The sequence below is a fragment of the Vigna unguiculata genome, chromosome 4 (genome assembly GCF_037176805.1).
Source record: "Vigna unguiculata cultivar grain cowpea cultivar isolate G323 ecotype 2 chromosome 4, ASM3717680v1, whole genome shotgun sequence".
Lineage (NCBI taxonomy): Eukaryota > Viridiplantae > Streptophyta > Magnoliopsida > Fabales > Fabaceae > Vigna > Vigna unguiculata.
This window is the reverse complement of record NC_140795.1, coordinates 13183579-13211222: the sequence shown is the minus strand read 5'-3', so window position 1 is coordinate 13211222 and position 27644 is coordinate 13183579. Positions and strand designations below refer to the sequence as shown.

General features: G+C 32.8%; 2 protein-coding genes and 1 long non-coding RNA gene across 7 annotated transcripts; 2 read left to right on the top strand and 1 right to left on the bottom strand.

Moving 5' to 3' along the window:
• Window positions 1–4269: 4269 nt before the first annotated feature.
• LOC146886822 (uncharacterized) lies at window positions 4270–6300 on the bottom strand. Its single transcript, XM_085671890.1, has 4 exons — window positions 6253–6300; window positions 5530–6097; window positions 4744–5379; window positions 4270–4421 (listed from the first exon to the last, which is right to left on the bottom strand). Exons 1-4 carry the CDS (start codon window positions 6298–6300, stop codon window positions 4270–4272), a joined length of 1404 nt encoding a protein of 467 aa, XP_085528016.1.
• Window positions 6301–8666: 2366 nt separating this feature from the next.
• On the top strand, window positions 8667–12756 carry LOC114181044 (uncharacterized). Of its 5 annotated transcripts, none has more exons than XR_014994315.1 (10): window positions 8667–8830; window positions 8937–8977; window positions 9067–9191; window positions 9750–9851; window positions 10282–10372; window positions 10547–10707; window positions 10793–11197; window positions 11313–11411; window positions 12308–12404; window positions 12523–12756. XR_014994315.1 is itself a non-coding variant. In XM_028067367.2 (8 exons), the coding sequence occupies exons 4-8, from the start codon at window positions 9828–9830 to the stop codon at window positions 12528–12530; spliced, it is 381 nt and encodes a 126-aa protein (XP_027923168.1). In that variant the 5' UTR covers window positions 8667–8830; window positions 8937–8977; window positions 9067–9191; window positions 9750–9827; the 3' UTR covers window positions 12531–12756. The 5 variants fall into 5 exon arrangements, 3 of the variants coding, with proteins under 3 accessions (XP_027923168.1, XP_027923165.1, XP_085528333.1); XR_014994314.1 differs by having other exon boundaries at window positions 12308–12445; XM_028067367.2 differs by lacking the exons at window positions 10793–11197; window positions 11313–11411.
• Window positions 12757–20594: 7838 nt separating this feature from the next.
• Window positions 20595–22601, top strand: LOC146886821 (uncharacterized). Its single transcript, XR_014994215.1, has 3 exons — window positions 20595–20818; window positions 21216–21540; window positions 22056–22601. It is a non-coding gene; the product is annotated as an uncharacterized LOC146886821 (long non-coding RNA).
• Window positions 22602–27644: the final 5043 nt, after the last annotated feature.

The following is a 27644-nucleotide window of genomic DNA, read 5'->3' as shown; positions in this document are numbered from 1 at the left end:
AAATTAACTAAGTTAAATTGGGTGAGGGACAGTTCTTATTATCTTATGATTATATTGTTTTTGCTTATCAACTCACCCTTTCTTGTTTGTGTGTTTGTGTTTGGCGATGATCACGTGACTCGTTACGTGGGAGCAAATGTAAATTCAGGTGAGAATGCCGAAGCATAGAGATGGAGCAGGGGACTTATGATGGGAGATTTTTCCATATTGTTATTCATGAATTTCTGTAATAGACTTTATGATGTCATCTTTATATTGAACCTGTAATGAGGATGAAGTACTACGAATGAGTTAACGCGTTAAAAGTTTTTAAATTTCCCGCGCTTGGAAACTTATTATAATGTCTGAATTTCTTAAAGTATATTTTGTGAGAATGAGTTTTATCTAGTAATATCCACCTGGAGTGTTACACACACTTGGAGTTTTATCTTAAAGTTTTATCTTTTTGTCTTTTAAAAAGTTAATATATTCATGAACTTTAATTTACAAACATCAAATTTATATATTTTTTATTTTGTTTAGATCATTCATACTTTATATATATTTTACGATGTACTTACATTTTAATTTTAATTTTATTTTGTACATTCATTTTATTTTTATTTATTACAGGATAATATTTCAATTATTTTTATTATTGTTACTACAATTTATAGTAATAAAATTATTAGTATAATTATTATTATTTTAATATTATTAGTATTATTATTATTATTTTAATATTATTAATATTATTATTATTATTTTAATATTACTATTATTATTATTATTATCATCATTATTATTATTATTATTATTATTATTATTATTATTATTATTATTGATACTACACTTAGTTTTAGGTATTGGTAACATTGTTAGTATTATTACTTGACAACACCTTTCAATAAATTGATATCTTTTTGTCTTCTAAGCTACTTGTGTGCATGTGTTTTTATTTACAAATTTTGATATCAAATTCATACTAAGTACAAGATCATTCATATTTTACCTATATTTATTATGGAATCACAACTCATATTTCAATTACTTTTATAATTGTTAGTATCATTAGTAATAGTAATAGAATTATTATTATTATTATTATTAGTATCATTAATAATATTATTATATTATTATGGATGTTATAGTTACTATTAGTATTATTTTGTTAATGATATTATTTTTATTTTATATGTAATCATATTTTACAATATGCATATATTTTTACTTTAACAACACTTTCAATAAATCTTTGTCCTTTTGTCTTTTAAAATATCTATATCACGTTCTTCTACTTAAGTTTTATCATTAAATTCATATTATTTTTATTTTTGTGTGGAATTATTCGTAATTCACCATATACTTACACATTAATTTTATTTTGTACATATATTTACCTTTATTATTAGTTATAATATTGTTAGTAATAATAATAGAATTATTAATATTAATATTATTATTATTATTATTATTATTATTATTATAATAGTGAGTATTACTATTATCATTAATAATATTATTTTTATTTTGAACGAGATCAATTTCACATGCATTCATTCCAAAAAAAAATATGTATATTATTAACTATTATTTTATATCAGTTAAATAAAGCGCCAAAAGTATATATTTTTTTAGTTAATTTTTTTAACCGTCACAAATTTTGTTTGTTATTTTAAATTTAATTAAAGTTTATAGTTTCTCTTCATTATTTTACGTATCTTTTTCTTCCATTTTCTTTCTCATTTTCATTCTGAGAACAGATGTTCTTCCGAAATTTCTTTTAAGGTTCCTCTCAATACATCTTTCTTTATTTTCTTCGTTGTTCCATCCTCTCTGACCACGGTCTCTTTTTATCTTCTTCATTATTCAATCCTCTTAATTGTGAATTTTGTTTGTTTATTTGAAGTTCTAGTTTAGGTTTTTAGTTATTAAGGTATAAAAATTGAAACAGCGCGAGACGTGGGGTTTTGGTCCCGTAGTGTGCTAATCGAAAGTGTCGTCGTTGTCGGTGGTGCATCAAGCCATGGCATGATGTGCTGGCTCGTGTGGTGCCTCCTCGAGTTCCTCAGTAGTGAAGTCTGAACGGTGAGGAAAGTCATGGTTGAGGCATTGGCAAAAGTGGTTTTAGTGGAGAGACACTTTGCCGTAGCACAAGGTTCTGTGTTTGGATTCGTTGCAGAATAGAAAGTTTGATAAGGTAAATTACCAATTTATCTTTCTTTAGTTATAATTGTATTTATATCCAGTGAAATTGAAAACAATTAAAAATTACAATAGTGATAATTATAATAATGTTGGATTGATGTTGAATGTTGATATTGTTAGCAGAGATGGAGAGAAGAGTACAATGCATACACCAATAGAGAATAGAGAAATTAGAATGTATTTCTCATATCACTGAAAGTGGAGGATACAAAGTATTTATACAAAACAGAAACGCAACAGGAACTATTAACTGCCAAACTTAATGCAGTTATTACAGTTATGATATTTTGAATTACAACAACAACACACCCCTCTTAATCCAAAATATTAATCAATTTCAAACCCAGTAGCTCTCTTAACTTTTCAAATCTGGTTTGCCTTAGAGCTTTTGTAAACACATCAACTACTTGATCCTCTGTAGGATAGTACACCAACTCCAATCTGCCGTGGCATACTTGATCTCTTAGGAAGTGGAACTTTGTTTCTATATGTTTACTTCTTCCATGGCATACGAGATTCTTTGACAGACTGATGGCAGATTTGTTGTCCACTAAAAGCTGAATTGGTTCTCTGCACTCAAGTTTCAGCTCTTTAATAAGTGCTGAAAGCCATAGACATTGACAAGTTGTTTCAGCAGAGGCAATATATATTTTGCTTCACAAGAGGACAAGGCTACAACATACTGTTTCTTGGAGCACCACGAAATAGGTGCATGCATGTATTTGAAGAAATACCCAAATGTACTCCTTCGATCCATTCTATCCCTACACCAGTCTGAGTCAGTCCAGACCTCCATATTTCCTTCATCCTGACTTATTCTTCTTGGAAAGAAAAGTCCAAGTTCTGTTGTTCCCTTTAAGTATCTGAGTATAGGTTTTGCTGCAGCTAAATGTGATGTCCTTGGGTTGTTCATGAAACGACTAACCAAACCAACCCCATAACTATATCTGGTCTGCTATTACAAACATATCTTAGAGTTCCTACAATCTGTTTATAAAGGGTAGCATCAACCAACCTTTCATCTATTGCTTCACCCAGTTTCAGATTGGCAATAACTGGTATAGGAACTGAATTGCAATATGCCATGTGGAATTTACTCAGAACTCCACTGATATACCTTCTCTGATGCAGCAAAATTCCCTTGGAAGTGTGTTTGAATTCCAAACCCAGAAAATAATTCAATTTCCCAAGATCAGTCATTTCAAATTTTGAATTCATCTTTTGTTTGAATAACTCAATCTCAGCTTGTGAATCTCCTGTTACTAGCAAATCATCAACATACAGGTAGATCAACAACAAATTATTGGGTGAGAAAACTTTCACATATACTCCATATTCAACCGTACATTTAATGAATCCAATCTGCAACATAAATGCATCAATGCATTTGTTTCAGGCACGTGGGGCTTGTTTTAAGCCATATAAAGCTTTCTGCAGTCTGAACACCTTATGTTCTTCTCCCTTTCTTTCGAATCCTGGTGGCTGCCTCACATAAACCTCCTCCTCTAGAGGTCCATTTAAGAAAGCTGATTTGACATCAAGCTGACTTATTTCCCAACCTTTCCAACTTGCAACAGCTATCACAAGCCTTACTGTTTCAAGCCTTGCAACTGGTGCAAAGACATTCGTGAAATCAATTCCTGGTTTCTACAGAAAACCTTTTGCCAGCAACCGGGCTTTATGTTTTGTTATGCTTCCATCTGGTTTAAACTTGGTTTTGAACACCCATTTAACATCAATTGGATGTTTATGGTGAGGCAAGTCTACTAATTCCCAAGTCTTGTTCTTCTCTATGGACTTTAATTCTTCAAGCATGGCCTCCTTCCATTCTCTTATGTCAACAGCTTGCTCCCACATTAGTTGTTCTGAATCAACCAAGAATGCCAGATGCACAAGTTCTCCATCATCTCTAATTTCACAATCAGCCATAACTTCATGATCTGTTAGTCTAGTGGAAGGAAATCTCACCCTCTGTGACCTTCTATTGGTGTTATTTCCACTGCTGGTGTTGGTTGTGGCAGCAGCTTTGTCTTCAAGTTGACACGGGATGTGGCTTTTCTCAACAGTTACTGCCACGGGCTCTCAATTCCACTTTGCAGCCTCATCAACAACTACATCTCTACTTATCATAATTTGCTTCTTCTCTGGATTATACAGTTTGTAAGCACCAGTTGAGTGGTATCCAACCAGTATAAGGGCCTCACTTCTATCTTCAAATTTCTTACGTTTCTCAGCTGGTATGTGCATATGGCAAACTGATCCAAAAATTCTGAGGTGGTGAACAACAGGTTTCTCTCCTGTCCAAGCTTCTTCAGGTGTTCAACCTGTCAAGGCTGTTGTAGGACACCTATTTAATACATAGGCAGCTGTAGACTGCCCCTCCCCATAAATAGTGTGGTAGCCCCTTTCCTTTTATCATACATCTACACATGTCAAGTAGCATCCTGTTTCTCCTTTCAGCAACCCCATTGTGTTGGGGGGTGTAAGGTGCTATCACTTCATGATGTATTCCCTTTGATTCACAAAATTCCATGACTTCTTTTGAATTAAACTCACCTCCTCCATCAGTTCTGAACACTTTTAATTTCAAACCAGATTGTCTTTCTACTGATGCACAAAACTTCACAAAATTTGCAAACATCTCTTTCTTTTCTTTCAACAAATAAAGCCACATTTTCCTGGTCCATTCATCCACAAATATAAGAAAATACCTATTGCCTCCATGTGAGAGTGTATCAAAAGGACCATACACATCGGAGTACACAATGTCAAGTGGTTGTTTTGATCTCTTTGGTGCACACTTCTTAAACTCCTTTCGCGTTTGTTTGCCAACGATGCAACCTTCACAAGTTTTATCAGGAACATGAATCAGTGGCAGCCCACTTACTAACTTCTTGCTGCTTAATTGACCCAAACTCTTGAAGTTTAGGTGCCTGAATCTGTAGTGCCAAAGACATCCTTCCTCTTCAACACTCACTGATGCTAGACACTGGATAGCTGTTGTATTGAGGTTGATCTTAAAAGTTCTGTTTCGTGACAGTGAAGCTCTAAGAATCAACCTTTGTTGTCCATCATACACCTCTATGTGATTTTGTTGCATTGACATAGTATAACCCTTCTCCAATAATTGTCCCAAACTTAACAGATTATTTTTCATGTTGGGAACATACAACACATCACTCATCTTGTTCACTGTTTGTTGTGACCATTAACAGAACATGATCAGATTCACTATCACTCTCATCTTGGGCAAGATGTGCCAACATTCATAGGAATAATGGCCAAATTTATCACACGTATAGCACTATACCTTCCTTTTATCATAGGGTTTCTTGCCTCTACCTCTGCCATGTCTTCCTCCTCCTCTGGTACCATCATTTTGGCTAGTACCAGATTCATCCACTGACTGCTCAGAATACTCTCCAAATCTGCCTCCACTTCTGCCACCTTGTGATCTCCCTCTTCCTCTTCTGCCACCACGTCCTCGAAAACATTGATTATCAACCCTAGTACTGAAGGCTTGATCAGTACTTTTCTCATTGTTCTTTCTTTCAATCAGTCGTTGCTCATGAGCTTCCAAAGAATTTTGCAATTCTTCAAGACTCATCTGCTCAAGATCCTTGCATTCTTCAATGGCGAAAACGATGTGATCATACTGGGGTGTAAGTGTTCGAAGGATTTTAGCCACAACCTTGTTGTTCTTCATAGGTTCATCACAGGCTCTCATGGAATTGACCAAAAATTGCAACCTTCCAAGATAGTCTGTAACTGATTCTTGATCTTTCATGCATAGTAATTCATATTGTCGCTGCTGGGACTGTAGTTTAACTGCCTTAATTTTTCCAGCATTACCATATGTTTCTTGCAAGATGTCCCATATCTCCTTGGATGTTGTGGCTTTTAAGATTTTCTAGAAAACAGAGGCAGATACACACTGGTGCAGTAACATCCGAGCTTTGCAATCCAGTCTTCGACTCTCCTTGTATGCATTCTTTGTTTCATCTGTAGCATTCTTGGCTGGTTCTTGCAGTCCTTTCTTTACAATATCATCCACCTACTGGAAACCAAGAATGGCTTCCATCTTGACACACTAATCACCATAGCTTGTGCCATCGAACACAGGCAAGTTGCCAGAAATCACGCCTCCAGCAACCATGAAGCTAATACACGCAACAAGCTTCTATCACACTAATCCACACCCTTAGATCCTCCTGGGTCGGAAGGGCTCTTGATACCATTGTTAGCAGAGAGAGATGGAGAGAAGAGTATAATGCATACACTGATAGAGAGTAGAGAAATTAGAATGTATTTCTCATATCACTGAAAGTGGAGGATACAAAGTATTTATACAAAACAGTAATGTAACAGGAACTATTAACTGCCAAACTTAATGTAATTATTACAGTTATGATATTTTGAATTACAACAACAACAGATATGATTGAAGTGGGCATTCCTGTTGTTTTTCACAAATCAAGGTAGCTCAAGAGACTATGAATCGTGTCTGGAGACGTGGAGGAAGGTAACTGAGGATGCTCCGATTAAGTCTAAATTTCGGTGGTAAGGATTTATTTTTGCATTTTCATGTACAAGTTATTCGTTGTAGCATTCCATCTTACAGAACTAAAATCCATAAAAAGATGTATTCAGTTCGACTAAATTATTTTTAAAGTGTCTATGATTAAGAATTATCATAGTTGTGAGTGAGTATGGTATCCTGTTATATTTAATTTTGAAATATTCTAGGATAGATTTTCAGATACAACTTGATCTTCTTTTTTTTGGACGTGTAAGTCGCTATGAAGTCCAAACACGAATACGGATACGACACGGACACAGACACGATAATACGTCTAAATTGAAAAAGTATAAGACATAGACACAGTAATATATATATATATATATATATATATATATATATATATATATATATATATATATATATATATATTCTACCAATTATACTTCCTCATCTTATAGAAATCAAGATAAACAATTATAAAAAGAAACAAAATCTAACAAAAAAACTTCTATAGTAAAAATTTGTATATAACAATTACGAATCATAGTTTAAATAACTGAAGATTAATATTTATATAAAAAATAATCGATCAAGTATATTTCATAATTTAATAAAATTCAAGATAAACAATTATAAAAAAAAACAAAATCTAACAAAAAAAACTTTTATAATAGAAATATATAGTAAAATATATTAATTATATAATTACATAAATTAATGTAATAGAAATTAAATTATTTAAACATAAAAAGTAAAAAATGTCACAAATTAAAATTAATTATAATATAATATATTATATACTTTTAAAAAATATTAAATTATTAATTATTTAATATTATGTTATATTTTTAATTTTAATATCGTTATTGTGTTTCTTAAGTAAAAGTTTAGTTTATTTTTCAGTACTTCCCTATCTAATATAATTTTGAAAGTATTTTTATAAAAACCCTTTTTCTTTCCTTCTAGTTCCTCTTTCTCTGCAACCGTATTTCTCTTTCCACGCAAGTTATGTCATTTTATGAGTGATGGTTGTCAACTCAGAGCACTTAAATTGTTCATTTCCTTTATTGTGATGTGGGATTTTGGAAGTAAAATTTTCTGTTATATAAGCTTTGGATTCCTTGAAGAATTGATTCATGAAGGCAACTGGTAAGAGAGCTTTTAATATTGAAAGTGTAGATTTGTTACTTTGTTCATGATTCTCTTTTTGCTACTTTATGTCAAATCCATGGTTTTCACACGTCTCTCTTTGTACCACTAAAAAAAAATTGCATTTAATGGGATTATTTAGCGAAGGTTAATATAATCTTAACAATGAATTAATTTAACTGAGGTTTTTCAAATCTCTGTTAAATTCTAAAGGTTTAGTGTTAAACCTCTATAAAATAATGTAGGTTTTCAAAACCTCTGTTAAATTACAAAGATTTAACTTTAAACCTCTAAAAAATAGTATAGGTTTTTAAAACCTCTCCTTAATTACAAAGGTTTAGTGTTAAACTTCTCTAAAAAGTAGTATAGGTTTTTAAAATCTTTGCTAAATTACAAAAATTTAGTTTTAAACTTCTAAAAAATAATATAGGTTTCTTTCAAATTCCAAATTCAAACTCTATAAAATGTATTTCTATAAAAATATATGTAATATTCCTTAAAAGTTATTTATTAAAAAAATACATATAGATTATTTTCTTTTAAAAAAAGCTTTCCACAATTAATTCACGTGAATTTTGTTATATAAAATTATTCTAAAATAATTATACTTATTATGATTTATTTTTTAATAATTAAATTAAGTATTGTTGTGAAATTAAAAAAAGGTGTTTTATTTTATGATAATTTTTATTTTAAAAAATATGAAAGTAATTTTATAATAAATAACTACAAAAAAAATATATTTTTTATTGACGGCGTATTTCTCGCAGTTATTCTAAATCGTTAAAAAATAAAAAAATTTCTCACGATTATCTAAACCGCAACCGCTACAAATTTTATAGTTCTTTTGATTTTATAAATCATAGATGCTCAAAGATTTATAAATCTCATTGTCGATTATTTGTGTCTACACGATTCATTGTGTCAAGCCTCCACTAAACCCAGAAAACCCAAGGTTCTCAAATGAAAAAGGTATAAAACCCTAATCGTGGATCTCAAACTCAAATTGTATATTTTCTTTTATGTTAATCTTCCTTGTTTCCTAATGCAAAACAAATTTCATTTATGTCATTGGTAGGGGATATCAATGGGAAAGGTTGCCTGAGATAGGTGGTTGTGGTTAGTGCTCGTCTCGTTTTTATATTAGGTTGAGATTTAGGTGAGATTTATAATTTTAAAGTTGTTACTGATTCCACGATTTTTTTCAGGTTGCCATGGTTTTTGGTATTCTTCTTTCTCCCATTACTTCAGCTCTCTTCACCTTCATCTTTATTTGCTTGAGAAATGTTCCGATTGCTTTCAAGGATCAATTACTCAAAGCGACTACTTACAGGTTCCTTCTCCTTCACCTCCATCTCCATGTGTGTTTTACAAAGCTGTTTTTATTCAAAATTTGTAACAATTTTATCTTTCTTTTTATTACATCATTGACTTCATTTCCATTTTATTTTATTATAAAGATGACAAGAAGAATGTTATTTTTAGTGTTTGTTTTTCAAATAATTTATGGGTTCTGTTGTCATTGAATGTTATTAATTCAGAGTTTACCCATTGATTTGAATGGGAACCTTTGTTATGATCTATTTGTGCATTGTGGTTTATTTTATTTTGAATTGAACAGGGGAGCTGTTTTTCATCATGGATAGGGGAAATGGTTTTTGGAATCTCCATAAATGGGTTATTATTTCACTTTTTATGTCGAAGTCTAAATCTTGTAGTGTCTAATTGCTTAACTCTTTCTCCAACACAATCTTTTGAAAACATACATATTATGTAATCGTTCTCTTAATTGTGATGTCCATCGCCTTAAAGACATGTTACACATGGATTCTTAGTTCTTATGATTTCACACAGCACACTTTTATAGGCTCATTGTGTTTGAATATTTCAGGAGGACCAACTGCTGAAGCACGAGGAATTTTAAATTTAAGCATTCAGTACTGGACTAGTCGGGGTTGGGCTTTTGTTGATGTTAATTATGGTGGAAGCACTGGTTTGTTTCTCACCTTGCCAGCAAAATTATATTCTGATTTCTTAATTACCTATTTTTTCTCTCACATATTTTTGTTTCTTAATGTGATTTCCATTAAATTTGATCTTTCTAATCTAATAACTTGTTATTCCTCTTTTGCTTGTACTAGTCAGTCACCAAATTATTTCTTTTCTCTGGGCTGTAGCTCCACCTTATCATTTTAAACTAATTTCTTTTGTTCCTCATTTTAAAAACTTTTGGAGACAAATTACTGGAGTAAGAAAACCTACTGTAATTTCCTTAGCGAATAGAAATGAACTATGGTTTGTGATATGCTGATCTTAATCTCATATTATCATTTTAAACTAATTTCTTTTTCTCCTCATTCTAAAAACTTTTGGAGACAAATTACTGGAGTAAGAAAACCTACTGTAATTTTTGTTGTTCACAGGTTGGTGATATTGTTATTCTTGACATCTCAGCAACAACCACTGATCAAGATGAATCAAATGTTCAAATTGTTCCTTCTGCTGAAAGCAAAGGTCTGGTGGTGTGCTTGAAGGATGATAATGAACGGATATCTCTTTTGTGAACCTGTTGTGAAGTGAATAAGCACAGTTTTTCCCACAATGAGTTCTAGTTGGCTTTTCTTTCCCAACCAAAGAAATTTATAATCTGTAATTTAGTGTACTCATTATTTTGAGTTCATAGGTCAGCAAGATATTTGTCTAAGAGTCACACTCCAACAGCGAGATCCATCTTAGCACAGAAAATGGCATCTACTACTGCTTTAGATTCAATACAAGAGAGCTTGCTTGGTTCAGCCATTGCAACACAATCTGCACCAGCTTCAAGGATGAAGAGTACTCTTTGTTTGGTAAACATTCTAATTCTACTATTGTTGTTTTACAAACTACAAGAGTGCCATAATTGAAATCTAAATCCATCTAGTCTTTGTTCAGGTTTCAACATTAACTTTTCTTGGTACTATCAACCTGCTTCAACCATTGACTAAAAATATTAACCATATGGACTCAAACCCACGACAACAATTTGTGATTCATGTTGGGCGAAAGCTTTTTCAGCTAATGCAAATCACAACTTTGATTACCATATTAGAAATTAATCATCCTGTTTTGATATCCTGCTAACTGTTTGTAATATAGTTTGTGTATATCCTATAAGAGTATGAATAACCTGAATAACAAATAAAATTCATTTATTTTTATTTGTGATTTGAAACCTTTTATCTGATGTTGTTAGATGTGTCAAGAATTACTCTTATATCTGAATGTCTACATCTCTGCTTGTGAGATTTCATGAAAAAACTCCTATAGAGTTTTTTCATGAGAAAGTTTTTTCGCCAGGTACCACTAGTTATTCACATGAGTTTTGATGAAAAGTAATCTTAACCATCTATATACAATTATATGATGATACAGAGTAATTTATAACTCTAAATACTGATTATACTGATTATAGGTACATGAACTATAAAATCATATGTTATTGTACATATCTGAAGCGTTGTAAGAGTTTAGCATCTAAGAGGCCATAGAGCATATTGTATCTTCTAAAGAGGTATTAAAACCTTGTGCTTTAAGTCTTCTTGCTAGTGAATAATGAAAATTTGATATTTCCCACTCTCATATTTGATGGAGTTAGATTTAAATTATTGGTTACTCTTAGTAGATGAAATGTGACTGGGGAAAACATTGCAAGTAATTCACTGTCTAAAATTAAATTATTTCTCCTCTGAAAGAATAAAACACGGATTGTTGTACTTTAGTAGTCACGAGACGACATCATGTTTTCTTGTCACAGTACAAGTAGTTTGTTCTAACTTTCTATTCCAGTCAACTAACATACCCCTATTAGCCTACCCTTAATTAGACAAAGCAAAATTTCAGTTATTTATTAGTAATACTTGACAAATAGACTAAGAGCAAATTAATAGTTTGGTAAACAATCACTACATGTAAGTGGATATAAGAGTTTTATATTCTCTATCATGGCAGCTACAGAGCCAAATTTTGCTACTAAGGATAATAGTATTAAGTGCATTGAGATGGAAGGAAAAGCCCCTATGAAATTTAAAGAAAATCTAAATGATCATTTTCATACACCAAAAGGCCTTTGAAACCCTGCAATGATCTTGGAGTTGATTGGTTAAAATGCCACTGTATAGTGAAGTAGCTGACAGAAGGACACGGTAGTTGGGATTGTTTTGTGGCCTAGTTTTAAAAATAGATCCATGGTGATGGTATGGTGAAGGACGGGAAAACTTGTACATGAAGATGGGGATGAAGTTGGATTATTTTGTTTGTTTCTTTGGTTGAAGAAATGGGGTTGGGTTGGGGTTGTTAAATACTTCTTTAATTTTTAATTCAATTTCTTCTCAATTGAAAATCGTGGCCCCTGATTTGTTGAACCAAATATCTTTATGGTTGAATATTTGAATCCACGGTTAAATGCAGGGCACAAAGTCACAATTGGATGAACAAAATAAACGAAATGAAGAACGCGACAAAAGACTTGATGCAATCATGAATTTCTTTTCTCAAAATTATCAAGGTCAATTGCCTTCTGAGTTGACTATGTTCAATTCTGCACCGGTAATGTTTAAGATTGCATAACTTCTTTTATTTGTCAAAGTTTACATTTGTAATTATGATTCACATTTATATTGTAGGTTTCTGATCAAGGAAGTGTGCCAACTAATACAACAAGTTCTGGACATGAAGAAAATCATATGTGATAGTTGAAGAATATAATATAATGTGGAAGTTAATTGAATCATTTTATGTTTTAAGAACCATTGCAGTACTTCATGATAGTTTTTGCTGACTAATATTGTACTTGAATTTGAATTCGTATATTTGTTATACTTTGATATACATTTAGTCATCTATAAATAATTTGTCAATTTGATGAGTTTATATCTATTTATGTATAATTTCATTAAATATAGATTAAAAAAATAGAATAAATGTAAATAATTGTGATTGAAAAAATTATATGAATACATAAATGATAAATGAGTAAAAAAATATAATAATAATAATTTAAAAATCTATGGTACTTTACAGAGGTTTTGAAACCTATAGTATTTTACGGAGGTTTTGAAGCTCAGGATATTTTAGGGATTTTGAAACCCATGGTATTTTATGGGGGTTCTGAAACCTATGTTATTTTATGGAGATTCTAAAATCCATATTATTTTATGGAGGTTTCAAAATTCACGATATTTTACGGAGGTTTCAAAATTCACGATAATTAACTGGGGGTTTCAAACTCACAAAACTTAACTGAGGTTTTAGAACCTATGTTAAATACAAGAGGATAAAAAACCTCCGTTATTGATTGGTTCTTCTTGGGGTTCGTAAAAACTCCGGCTAACACATTATCCAGGGATGATTTAGCGGGACAAATCGAAACTTTGGGTAAAGAAATTAGTAGAGGTTTAAACCCTGGGTAATGTAAAAATAAACCTCCGTTAAAAATATTTTTTCTTGTAATGTACCACCATCATCTATGGTTTATGCCTTAAGAAAATTTGATACCTTTGTTGTTTTAAGCGCTTAGTCCCTCCATCTTACTAGAAATGAGTTTTTAGTTATTTGCATTAAATAATAACTTGAAAAAAATATTGAAATCAAGAGCGATGGTGTTGTATGGATAGAGAACCCAAAAACAAAATATGTCGAATTTGAAATTAATAGAGAAGAGGAAAAAAATGTTTATCTCTTTTCTATATTAATTATACGTTCTAAAACATCACTTAACATAAATAGACCAAACATCTATGTCTTAACAAATTCTTTAAGTCACAAATGGAATATAGCTTATAAATAGGTTTTGTTAGAATGGTGTTGATTGTAGTAAGCTCTATAATAGAAATATTTATATTGTTTTGTTGTATCTTTGTTCAATCAACTACAGATGGTACTCCTTTCCTCTACTCTAGTTTTATGGTCTATGATATTGGTATTACTTGTCGTTTTCCTCAAAGTTCTGACAGTGACAATGCTAAATAATTATCATAAATTTTATTTGCTCTTGGATGGATGTTTGAGTTTCTATCCAAATGATGGTTGACAAAATATTGATTTGCTGAAGCCTGTATATTTGAGACTGCTAAGTTTGATGCTACTCATGTGAGAAAGAATATAGGACTTTGGAAGGGAGACGTGGATGACCTAAAGCCGTGTTGAGTTAAGCCATCTGCTGGTAAGGTTTTGTTTTAAGACTCACAAAAGTGCTGAGAAACTTATATCATACAAATGCTACCAAATAGTTTTATGATTGCTTGAATGGAATTCTTAAATGGTTTGTGATCATTGTGATTCAATAGCCAAATCAACATGTTACCTAACATGTATATGATGCAAAGGTGACCAACACACAGATCCCAAAGCAAGTTGGTAACATGTACACTACATCTCTTTATGCAGCATTTGCATCTCTTTTTCGTAATAAAAACACTTCATCGCTGTCAACACTCAATTTCGTCTGCGTGATTAAAAAATTGTTTTCAAAAAATCCAAAAAAAATAAGTGTTAATTAAAAAAGGGTAAAAATTAATTGTCTTAAAAAATAATAAAATTAATTAAAAAAAGTTTCTTTAAATTTTATTTAAAAAAAATTAATTAAAGTAGGTGTTTAAGTAATTTTTTAGAAATAGGAGTCAAAAATAAAAACTCAAAACAAAAAAATATAAAAATAGAAAATGTTAATTAAAAAAAATAAAAAAATAAAAATTGTTTTATTTTATTTTAATTAAGTGAAAAATTAAAAAATGTAGTTTTAATGTACCACACGCGTCACATTACACTCATTTTTCAAAAATGTTAAAAGACAACTTTCAAAAATTAAGTAATGTAATCAAACCCTTTTTATAAAGAACTACGTAGCCTTGATTTCTCATTTTTAATGAGAATATGTAGAACCAAGGTTAATCCTTGTCGGGTCCTTTTCAATCGAAAATTATGTATGTTCAATAATTTCTTATTTCTTATTTCTGGGAAAATAAATATTATAAAATAAACACATCTCTTTTGAAAATTTAATTAAAGGTATCGCCTTGGGGTGGACGTTGTAGGGTGCTAATACCTTCCCTACGCATAATCAACTCTGGAACCTAAAATCTAGTTTTCGTGGATTTTATTTTATTTTTATGGTTTTCTATAGTTTTCAGAATAAACTATGGTGGCGACTCCAAATATCTTTTTCCAAACCAATTTCTTTTTGATTCGCCGTCCCGTCGCGTCTTAGGTTGCGATAGATGATGACTCCACTAGGGACATGAGAGAGTTAGGCCTATTTAATTGAATATGCAAAAGTGATGTATTTAGCTTAAATGTTTATTTTTTTCACAATTTTGTGTATATCCATTTAGTTTTGAGTTTGTGCATGAAATAATTGTTGATATTGAACCTTAGGGTAGTAAACATGTGTGTCTTTTCTGATTGTTTTTCAAGTGTGGGTTTAGGTGTGCATTTTTCTCCCTTCACACACTCACTTTAAATTCTTGTACATGACATGAGTGAGGTCCTATACCCAAGTCTGTGCATCTTAGAATTAGAGGGGATTGTGTACATCCCAAGTGGTCACTATGAGAACCCTAACTAGAGTCTGTTTGCTTCATTTGGTACTCTCACATCGTGTTGTTTACCAACTGTTGTGGAAAATGCTGTGAAGTGGACCATAACTCTAGTGACCTTGATCCTCAGGCATTAGGGAACTATCCTAGTGAGCGCATATATTTCACCTTAGAACTTTAAGCCTTACACCTATGTTAAGGCACAAAAGGGAGACAATGACGTCCTTTACCCTTCACCTCCTCTTGTATATATCATACATCAATCTACATGTGAATAAATGTCTATCAAGACACAATCATGCATCTCATTATCTCAATGGTGTGTCATGCATATCATTTTTTCTATATCATACATCACATCTCATGAGAATAAGGCAAATATACATTTCATTGCATTTCATTGTCATTTGATTGCATATCATGCATGGTGTTTTTAAATAAGTGCATCACATTTTCATACTTATATCATATGAATACATGCCTTTTAAAGCACCGGTACATCTCATGTAGGTTTTCAGTTAGTCGCATATCATGCATGGTGTTCCTTAATCACATCAACATATAAAGTAAATAAAATGTTTCTTGGGGCACATAGTTTTTTAAACACTTAGCCTGCATCCTCATGTCATCTTGCATAATACATTCATATTTTGACATTGCCATGCATCACATGGATTTGTTTTTTGCATTCATTAGTCCATGATAAAAAAAAAGTTGAGCAAAAAGAAATAAAACAAGACTGTCACGTTTTTTAGTTATTTTTTTTCTTACAAATCATTAAATTCATTGTTTTTCAAAAATAATAACAAAAAAAATAATAGAGAATAAAAGAAAAAAAATAATAAAGGATGTCATATGGTTTTGTGGTCAAATGTTTTAATCTAGAATAACCAATTGACTTTTTCTTTTAGGACATTTGTGCATGTATGGCTTGAAAGCCTCAACCCTTCACTCTCCCAAAATAAAAAGATTTATCCTACCACCTTTGGTTTTACTCATATAATAAAAAATGATTTTTCACATTGGGGAAAATTTGCCAATGATCCCTGAATCCATCGAGACAAATAAGAAACAATTTTCAAAAAAAAAAAAGAAAAAAAAAGATTGCTAGATTGAAAACTCAATAGGGCAATCTAGGAGAAAAAAGACGACACAAAGGAAAGAAAGGAAAAGAAAAAGTGTCTCGTGTTGAAGTCATTGAGCTTTATCACAAAGTTAATCTTATGAAAATAAAGCAATCAAAATTTGAAATGATGTGTGGCCATTTTTCTATATATAAAGTAAAATATCCTTTGTTACCCCATTGTGCCAAAATAAAGTTTTCTTTTAAAATTATTCACAAACAAGGATTATCATCATACTAGAAGTCAACTTGAGATGCAAGAAAAAAGCACTCAGTGGTTAAATAAAGAGAATTCGTCAAAGAAAAACAAAACCAAAAAGCAAAAATAATCACAAAGTGATTGCAAATGAAAATAAAAATTGAAAAAGGCAAAGTGTTCAAAAAGTCTTGAGAAATAGTTGATGCAATACCTAGATGGTAGCTCTTGTTTAAAAAAAAATTGCAAAAAAAATTTATTTTGTGCCTTTATATCCTTTCTTTGAAAGCCTGTTAGCCCATAGCCACATTACAAGCCAAGTAAAAGTTCACATACATTGAATATTGATTGTTTTGATTTTTATAAGCTTAATTTTGCGATAAAGCCACATGGCTAACAATGCGATTGAAAAAAATGAATGAAAAAAAAAAGAAAAATGAAAAAATGAAAATGGTGTCTCAAGAAGAGGGGAACTCCTTACTAATTGGCCAAAGCAAGTGAAAGAAAATCAAATCAACTGTGGCAATTCTCTTAGCCAATGTTTTTCATATCCATTACCTCTCCTAAACAAAACCCATATCCTAAAACTGAGACAACTTTGTGGTTTCACATGAATTTTTTCCACCTTGACATTCATAGATCCATTTCCCCATACATTTTTCCCAAACACCATAACTAGGCAGGTTTTAGGTCTTTTTGTGTTTTTCACAACAACATCACAAATTACATCTCCTTTGAGGAGTGTGTGAGGAATGACATGCCCACATGGCTATCCTAGTCTCCTCCAAACACTTTTCAAAAATTTATGGCCTTTCACTCACTTGTAAATTCAAGCACACATGCACTGATGTTGTGAAAGAGAAAGTTAATTATATTCATTTTAAACATGAGACCTCAAGGTGTGTGACATTCCTCACCTTCAAGAAATATTGAAAATAACAATGAGTTTGATGATTGCAAATAGAACAATTGAATCGGAAGTGAAAAAAAAAGAAGTAAGAAGGACAAAGCATTACAAGGTTTTCATCATGCATATGAATGACCTATATACCTCTAAAGCCTAGTTTTCTTTGGCCCAAGCCCAGTTTTGTCTAGCCCTCAAGCCTAGTTTTGTCTAGCCCAAGCCTAGCTTGCCTAGCCTAAGCCCAGCTCGCCTGGCCTAAGCCTAGTTTTGTCTAGCCCTCAAGCCTAGTTTATTCTGGCCCAAGCCCAGTTTTGTCTAGCCCAAGCCTAATTTAGTCTGGCCCAAGCCCAATTTTGTTTGGCCCAAGCCCAGTTTTATATGGCCCTCAAGCCCAATTTAGTCTGGCCCAAGCCCAATTTATTTTGGCCCCCAAGCCTAGTTTTGTCTGTTCCAAGCCGAGTTTAGTTTGGCCCCTAAGCCCAGTTTTGTTTGGCGTAAGTCCAGTTTAGTCTGGCCCCCAAGCACAATTTTTTCTGGCCCTCAAGCCTAGTTTAGTCTAGCTCAAGCCTAGTTTAGTCTAGCCCCCAAGCCTAGTTTAGTCTGGCCTAAGCCCAGTTTAGTCTGACCCTCAAGCCCAGTTTAGTCTAGCTCAAGCCCAGTTTTATCTGACCCAAGCCTAGTTTACTTGACCACCAAGCCGAGTTTCATACTGGCCCCTTTAGTCTGGTTTCATATTGTCCAAAACTCAGTTTCTGTATCTTAATAAGAATTATAAAAAGACAAAAAAAAAAACAAAGTAATATATAAGATTTCTATGGAAGCTTTGAATTATAAATTCATACATTCAAGCATATTAAAGTTTTGATACCTTCAGCTTTGAAAAAGAGAAAATGGAAGGAAAAAAGAAAAAGGAAAAGACAAATGTCTTAGGTAATCGATGCATAGCATGCATTCATGTACGCATACATTTCATAAAAGGAAAAAAACAAGCGAATTCGTTTTTCATATTATACATGCAATTAAGATATCATACATTCATTATGTTCATATCAAGACCCTCTTTGATGGAATGGTCATTGATTCCCTTTTATTTATATCAAGACCCTCTTCGATGGAATAGTTTTTGATTTCCTTTTGTTTATATCAACGACTCTCTCCGATGGAATGGTCATTGATCTCCTTATGTTTATATCGAGACCCTCTACGAGGCAATGGTCATCGATTTTAGGTATATTAAAGGCCCTTCCAATGAAATGGTCATTGGTCTCCTTTTGTTTATATTAATGACTCTCTCCGATGGAATGGTCATTAATCTCTTTTTGTTCATATCAACGGCCATCTCCGATGAAATGGTCATTGATTCCCTTTTGTTTATATCAAACGACCTTCTTCGATGGAATTTAATTTTCATATGTTCATATCAAGACCCTTTTCGATGGAATGGTCATTGATTTTCATATGCTCATATCGAGGCCCTCCGCGAGGCAATGGTCATCGATTTTTTTCATATACGAAGACACTCTTTGATGGAATGGTCATTGATGTTCATATGTTCATATCAAGGCCCTCTTTGATGGAATGGTCATTGATTTTCATATGTTCATATCGAGGCCCTCTACGAGGCAATGGTCATCAATTTTTTTTTCTTATATCAAGACCCCTTCGATGGAATGATCATTGATTTTCATATGTTCATATCAAGGCCCTCTCTGATGGAATGGTGATTGATTTTCATATGCTCATATCGAGGCCCTCTGAGAGACAATGGTCATCAATTTTTTTTTTCGTATGTCAAGACCCTCTTCGATGGAATGGTCATTGATTCTCACATGTTCATATCAAGACCCTCTCCGATGGAATGGTAATTCATTTTCATATGCTCATATCGAGGTCCTCTACGCGGTAATGGTAATCAATTTTGTTTTATATAAAGGCCCTCTCTGGTGGAATGGTCATTGATTTTCCAATGTTCATATCGAGGCCCTTTACTAAGCAATGATCATCGATTTTCTTTCATATCAACGACCCTCTCCAATGGAATGGTCATTGATCTCTTTATGTTAATATCAAGGTGTTCTTCGTTGGAATGATCATTGATCTCTTTATATTTATATCAAGGCCCTCTCCGATGAAAAGATTATTGATTTTCTTATCTTCATGGAATTGGTGTATCTATTTAAATTAGCTAGTTTTGTTTGTCATTGTTTCTTTAGTTTCTTTTTAGAACCCACACGAAATTAGTATTTTTGTCTTTTTTATCTTTTACTATGATAAAATGAAAATGTCAAATTTTCATATTATCAAGTAAATTATAAGAAAAGAGGGACAATTGTCAACCTCCAATTTCGTCTGGGTGATTAAAAAAATTGTTGTCAAAAAATCCAAAAAAATAAGTGTTAATTAAAAAGGGGTAAAAATAAATTGTCTTAAAAAATAATAAAATTAATTAAAAAAGTTTCTTTAAATTTTGTTTAAAAAAATAATTAAAGTAAGTGTTTAAGTAAATTTTTTAGAAATAGGAGTCAAAAATAAAAACTCAAAACAAAAAAATATGAAAATAGAAAATGTTAATTAAATAAAAAAATAAAAAAATCAATTTTATTTTATTTTAATTAACTTAAAAATTAAAAAATGCAATTTTAATGTAAAAGTGGATAAATAGTTTTTTTTTATCATAAATATATATTAAAAAATAAAATAAAAAGAATGAGATATTTTCGTTTGGCACTGAGTTTGAAAAACAGTTCTCTCTTTAACTTCTTTTATTACCGTTGCACATCGTGGTCAATTGCCTTCGACTGCTGCTCTCCATCACAACCACTAGACAACTTTTTGACTGCTTTTGATAAAAAGAATTTAGGGGACTCATTTTTCCCTACTTTATTACACCCGTGCAAGCACCATCATCTTCTTCCTTACATCTCCTTCCATCACTAAACTCCACACGCTCATCCATCTTCACATTCTATCAACCTTCATCTTCCTAATTGCTAAAAACAACACAATCCCCAATTCAAAATAGTCGTATACAAACACTCTGAGAAAACAATACCCACAGGCACAAGGCATCACGGTCTATTTCACCAACGTTTTCCCAATCAAAAACAGAGAACTTTCAAAGGAAAAAGGCAGTAAAGAAATGTAGAATGCATTGAACTTGAAGGTATGCTTTTAATTGTGTTCTTATTCACTCTATTTTTCTTCATCTTCTCTGTTACAATCACAAATAATAAAAAGGGAAAGATTTAGGAATGGCAAAATGGGTCGGGCCTGACGGGCCGGCCCGCCAGTAAATACATGGGCCGGGTCCTGAAATTCAGCCCGCCAACCCGAAACAGCCCGGCCCGTCAAGCCCGTTGGCCCGTCGGGCCAACCCGCGGGCCAAAACGAGCCAGCCCACGGCCCGTATCACTTAGTAAAAAAACAGCGCATGCACATTTTTTTCTGTATCCCTCCCTCACACACACTTTACGCTCAGACACCTCACACTCACACACTCTGCGATTGCGTCTCTCTCTTCTACTCGACTCTTCTCTGCGATCACTTCTCCTCCACCCAAGGCGCCGCTGGCCATACCCGCTTCTCCTTCACCGTGACATCCACCACGTTGGTGGCAGCAACGAGAAAACAACGTCCACGACCACCGCGAAGACAGGTATGTTCCTAATTTGCGTTCTGGTTCCATTTCTCCCGATTTGTAACCTAAAATCCCGATTTTCCTAACCCTACATTTGTGATTTTGTGATTTCCGACCACCACGACCCATTCTGTGATTTCCGATTTGTGATTTCCGACCACCACAACCCGTTAATCGATGTTCATCCTTAAATCTTCCCCAATTTCAACTTCATAGCTGCTGCCGTTAATCACTTATTTGGATTGGAGGTAACCATATCGATCCATTGCTTTTAATTGAGATGAACGATTGGTCTGGATTGTTTGTTGATGTTTGTTGGTCTAGATTGTTATACATGTTGTTGGACTGCTGTATAATGGTATAATGGTATTGTGATGCTGTTTTGAGCTCCTAATGTTGATGTTTGTGTAGTAAAATGTTTTTGGACTGTTGTATAATGGTATAATGGTGTTTGTGTTGCTGTTTTGAGCTCCTAATGTTGGTATAATTAGTTGTTTGTCATCTCATGATTTGTTCTTCCCATTGCTGCCACAACTATTTCTTATACTTCCCATCTCCACCTTCATTTCATTTGATTTAACTCACATGCCATGTTGACTTTCAATTTTCTTCATCTGGGAACTGGGTATTAATTTTTTTGCCACTCATTTGTTTGTTTTAAGTTCACACTGCAACACATGTATTAATTTTTATGCACATCTATTTTTATGTGTAATCTGCTGCTACTATGCTAGTCTTAAATGCTTCTATTTTTTTTATGTAGTTGCTTGCACTTTGGTTATGCTCCATGCCGAATGATGTTCTGATTCAGACATGTTATTGATGCTGCAACAGTGACCTTGATGACTTGCAGTTGCAGTTGCAGAGAGCAAAACTTCATTTACATGTGTTTTTTTGGACTTTGATGATGCTCCTCTTTTTAGGTTACATTAAATCATGGACTATTGTATTAATGCAGACCACCCTGACTATTATAGTCACTACTGCTAGTAGATTTATATATTGTAGGGTTGTTTGTTTTGTGATCATTTCCTTGTCTGAACCTGAACTGAATCAGTTATGTTATTATATATTGCATTGCAGGGCTGTTTTTGTGTTGTGATAATTTTCTTGTTTAATAGATCATTGTTGTTGTATTCTTAATTGCAGGAGAATTTCTTTTCAGTCAACTAAATTTGAAATGAAAAAAATTAAAATCTGATTGGACCACAAATTATACAGATGAGAAAAAACTGGTGGGCCGGCCCGCCAGCCCGCGGGTCGGGCCCAGAAACACAACCCGTTTTACCATGTCGGGTCAGTTCGACCCATTTAATAAGGCCAAAAACGGGCCTGGTCAAAACAGGCCGGACTGGCCCGTTTTGACACCCCTAGAAAGATTGAGTTTATGCTGGAGTAATTTTAGGTTTAGTTTTGACACCCCTATGTCGCGGTGGCTTTGTTCAGACACCAACGATTGCCATGACGACAAGCATTGGCAACACGGGTAACCATTCCGACGACGAACATGGTAAGCGCAAACCATAGGGGCTGTTGTGCGTTAGGATTTCGCGACTGAAGAGAGGATCAGTGGAGGCTCGCACCGCCGTTGGTAGTGGCATGATGACGCAGGTTGGTGTGTCGCTGATAGCGTTGCCGACGGTCCTGGCAGTGAGTGAGGTGTTGATGTTCTTGTCTACAACAGTGTGTCGTGAGGTGGAACACGATCTTTCAGAGAATAAGCTTTTGAATGCAGCGTTTTGAATGATGAAAGTAAATAGGGCTTAGGGTTTGGCAGATTTAAATTCTCTTCATGCACCCCACAATTAATTCTTACACCACCATATTAATTGGGTTAATAACTTCAAATATTTTAACTTGCACTCTCATAATTAATTCTTACAACACCATCTTAATTGAGTTACTAGTTTCAATAATATGGCATGCACCCCATAATTAACTCTCGCACCACCATTCTAACTTGGTTACTAATTTTAATACTTTCTGCACCTTTGTGGTTAATCTTTGCACCTTTATTCTATTTTGGGCTTTTCATTTTAATTTCTTTGTACACTCCCAAATGTAATAACCCTAGACCCTTATATTAAGTTTTATTTTACTTTATGTACCTACATTTTCACTAAGCACACACTTCACTCTTTTAATTTCCTTTTTTTAGGATAGGATGTGTTTACTTTATGCATCACATATTTCTCTTTATACATCCCATTCCCGTGTATAGTATTTCTCATTGCACCCACATATTCACTTACGCACTCTCATTTTCTATTTCCAACTTTACCTTTTTTCTAATTAAATCTCACATTTCAATCACATCATTTTCAAAAATAATAAAAATATTTTACATTGAAATAAAAATTAAAATAGTTTTCAAAAATGATAAAAATAAGAATAAATAAAAATTCAAAATTATTTTCTTTATTTTTTCTTTTAGTGTCTAATCGACCATTCGAGTCGCACGATACTTCTTATTAAAATAAAAAATTATAAAAATTATTTTGGTATCTAATCAACCGCTCGCGTCGCATGACACTCCTTTTTAAAATAGTAAAATTATAAAAATAATTTTGGTGTCTAATCGATCGGTCGCGTCGCACGACACTTCCTTTTAAAATACAAAAATTATAAAAATTGTTTTCGTGTCTAATCGACCGCTCGCGTGACATGACACTCCTTTTCAAAATATAAAAATCATAGAATAGTTTTTTTGTCTAATCGATCATTCGCGTCACACAACACTCCTTTTCAAAATATAAAAATTATAGAAGTGTTTGGTGTCTAATCGATTGTTTGCGTCACACAACACTCCTTTTTAAAAATATAAATATAAAATATGTTTTTGGTATCAACCCGGCCGCACGCGTCGCATGACACTCATTTTTCAAAAATGTCAAAAGACAACTTTCAAAAATTAAGTAATTTAATCAAACCTTTTTTATAAAGAACTAGGTAGCCCTGATTTCTCATTTTTAATGAGAATACGTAGAACCAAGGTTAATCCTTGTTGGGTCCTTTTAAATCGAAAATTATGTATGTTCAATAATTTCTTATTTCCTATTTCTGGGAAAATAAATATTATAAAATAAACACATCTCTTTTGCAAATTTAATTAAAGGTACCGCCTTTGGATGAACGTTGTAGGGTGCTAATAACTTCCCTATGTGTAACCGATTCCCGAACCCAAAATCTAGTTTTCATGGATTTTATTTTATTTTTATGGTTTTCCATAGTTTTCCAAAATAAACTATGGTGGCGACTCCAAATATCATTTTGCAAACCAATTTCTTTTTGATTCGTCGTCTTGTTGCAATTTAGGTTGCGACAATTGGTAAGATTGTTTGCACATACATGCTTTGCTTAATCAACCCAAATCTTATCAATTGTTGACAAGTAACTATGTTCAGTGGCATAACCTAGAATGATATTTCTCAAGGTGCGTTTACATGCTTTTAAATCTTGGGTTATGAAAAGATTATGCTAACTGATTGTGTTGATTTCTCAAATAATCAAAATCATTTCAGATTACATATGGACATATTGGACAACATGAAACCAATGGAGGAGGCAGAAAACACAATACAAGAGTTGATAACTCTATCTCACAGTACTACTGTAAGCAAGATTAGTATTACTCTAATGAATTCGTAGAAAAGTATACAAGATTACTAGTAACAAAATTTACTCAAAAACCCAACACAAATTACTTTGATAAGAGCAATACAATGATAACAATAAATATTATGGAGGAGTAGAGTTGAGGGCAGTGGTGACATAAGGTTTGGGAAGGAGAATTGTTGTCTTGAGTAGTGACATAAGGTTTGGGAAGGAGAATTGTTGTCTTGAGTAGTGACATTGAGTTTCAAAATGTTCTTCCATGAATTACAAAAAACAGTACGAGTAAGAACTACTAGGAATAAAAGTGTAGTACTGTTGAAAAAAATACAAAATATGGGAAAAAGTATATTTACATTTGGAAATGCGGGGTATCGATCCCCGTACCTCTCACATGCTAAGCGAGCGCTCTACCATTTGAGCTACATCCCCATTCAATGTTTAGGGTTTAGGGTTTAGGGTTTAGGGTTTAGGGTTTAGGGTTTAGGGTTTAGGGTTTATTATTTGATTCGATCATCTTGTAAAAGATGATTACAAAATTTTACTTATTTAACTTTTCAAAATACAAACAAATATTCATTTTTTAAAATTTTATTTTAAATTGTCCCCTTATGCATTTATTTCTTGATGACTTTACCTTATTAGTATTTTCCATCTTTCCCAGTTCTCATAGTCGTGGCATTTCTTTTTCTATAGAATGTTGCTCACCTTTAGCCCTAAGATTTGGTGCCCTTTTCGCAAGCCAAGGAACGGTGAGTTATTCCAAACGGTCTATAAATAGATCCATTTTTGCTCTTCTGAAAACATAACTTGTGTTATCAATATCTCTCACTTTCTCATTTTCTTTCTATCCTCTCTTTCTTTTATTACATGGTTTAGTTGTTTACTCTTTTAAAGAGTTCCTTGCTAGTTTGTAAGATTCTCGAAAAATTCAGGAAATTCTTATTGTACACCACAAATAAGTTCTTTAGGGTAGTGAATACATGTAACACCCTAATTTAGGATGTAACGGAAAGATATAATACATGCACATTTTAATGTATACTGATTTTATCTAAAAACTTACTTAGACAAAAGTTTATTTTAATTTTAAATACGTAGTTTAAAATGTCCATTGGTAAAAGGAAAATTCCAAATAACAACTACAAAACAAAAGAAAATTACACAGTTTTTATTATTTGATGCAAAACAACGAAATAAATTTTAATAAACCACCTGATTCATCCCATCCTCTCCGCAATCTTTTCCATGCCAAAAACATCTACATTATCACTTGTTCCCGTATAACACACACGTCTTACGATTATCACACACACACAAACAAAAACAAACAAATAAGGATAAGCTAATCATAAAGAATGATATATAAAAGAAAGGGTTAAATATGTTTTTGGTCCCTTAACTTTCAGTGAATTTTGGAATTAGTCCATTTCAAAACTTTGGACCAATTTAGTGCTTCATCTTTTGAAATACATTGATTTAGTCCTTCTAATCAAATTTTATTAGGTTTATTTGATGTTTCGTACACATTTCAGGATTGTATTTGAGTTATTTATACTGTTTGACATATTTTTGGTTTCATGTTAAGTCAAATACTATTATGAAAGACGTTTGAAATGTTAAATAAATTGAGCAAAATTTGATTAAAAGGACTAAATCCACGTATTTCGAGACATGAATGACTAAATAGGTACAAAGTTCCGAAATGGACTAATTCCAAAATCCACCAAAATTTAAGGGACCAAAAACATATTTAACCCTAAAAGAAATTTAGCAAAATAAAACATGGCAATTAATACTCAACATCAAAACTAAGTAAAAACCTTAAGCATTATAATAACAATCAAACTTTGGTTTTACCCCACCACACATCCAGTTTCCTAAAATCAGACGGTTCGAGTAGTCCGACCATCACAACAACATAAAAATCTCCCTTATTCCTGAAAGACTTATGAGTAAAAACGTTATGAATCGCACACCTAGCACTATACTTAGCAACGAGCTGGAAGTAAGGCGAAACATCTTTCCTCTCCCCACTACTTCACACAAGTGAGAGAGTTCAGTACTCGGACCAGTCGTCTACCATTGCTTCACACAAGTGAAAAGGACCCCTTTCCACTACTTCACACAGGCGAAAGAATCTTCACTGGGTCTCTAGGTACGAAAAACCTCACACAACACTTAATTTCACCAAGAGTCTTCAAGCCAAGTAAAACACTACCAACATGCAACACATGAGAATTATAGATTTCCAATGCTAATACACACCACCACATCATACATGGAAGAATAAAGTTCCATAATGAAATGCCTCAAAGCACTCACAGTTATATCATCCACGCACCAAATCAACCCATCTTTCTAACATTCTTATATAATGCCACCCAAAAGAAAGTCCAAGAACATACATTAAAAGTACAAAGGAAAATAACATAATATAGGACACATCACTACAACACATGATTTCTTCAAACACATGATTCCCAAGCACCACAACATAAAGAAAAATAAAGCAATAAGAAAAGTCAACGACCAAAACAATGCATATGTCAATGAATCAATAACTAACGCATTTGCTAAAAGAACCCTTAGGAAAGATGCACTGTGAAATCATGTGTAGAATGCACCAAAAGTATAACGAAAGGAAAACAACAACTATATTATACTACTCTATGTGTTTACGTGAAAGTATAAGCAAAGGAAGAAAGAGAAAAGCAAACCCCGTGAGCCCATGGTTTTC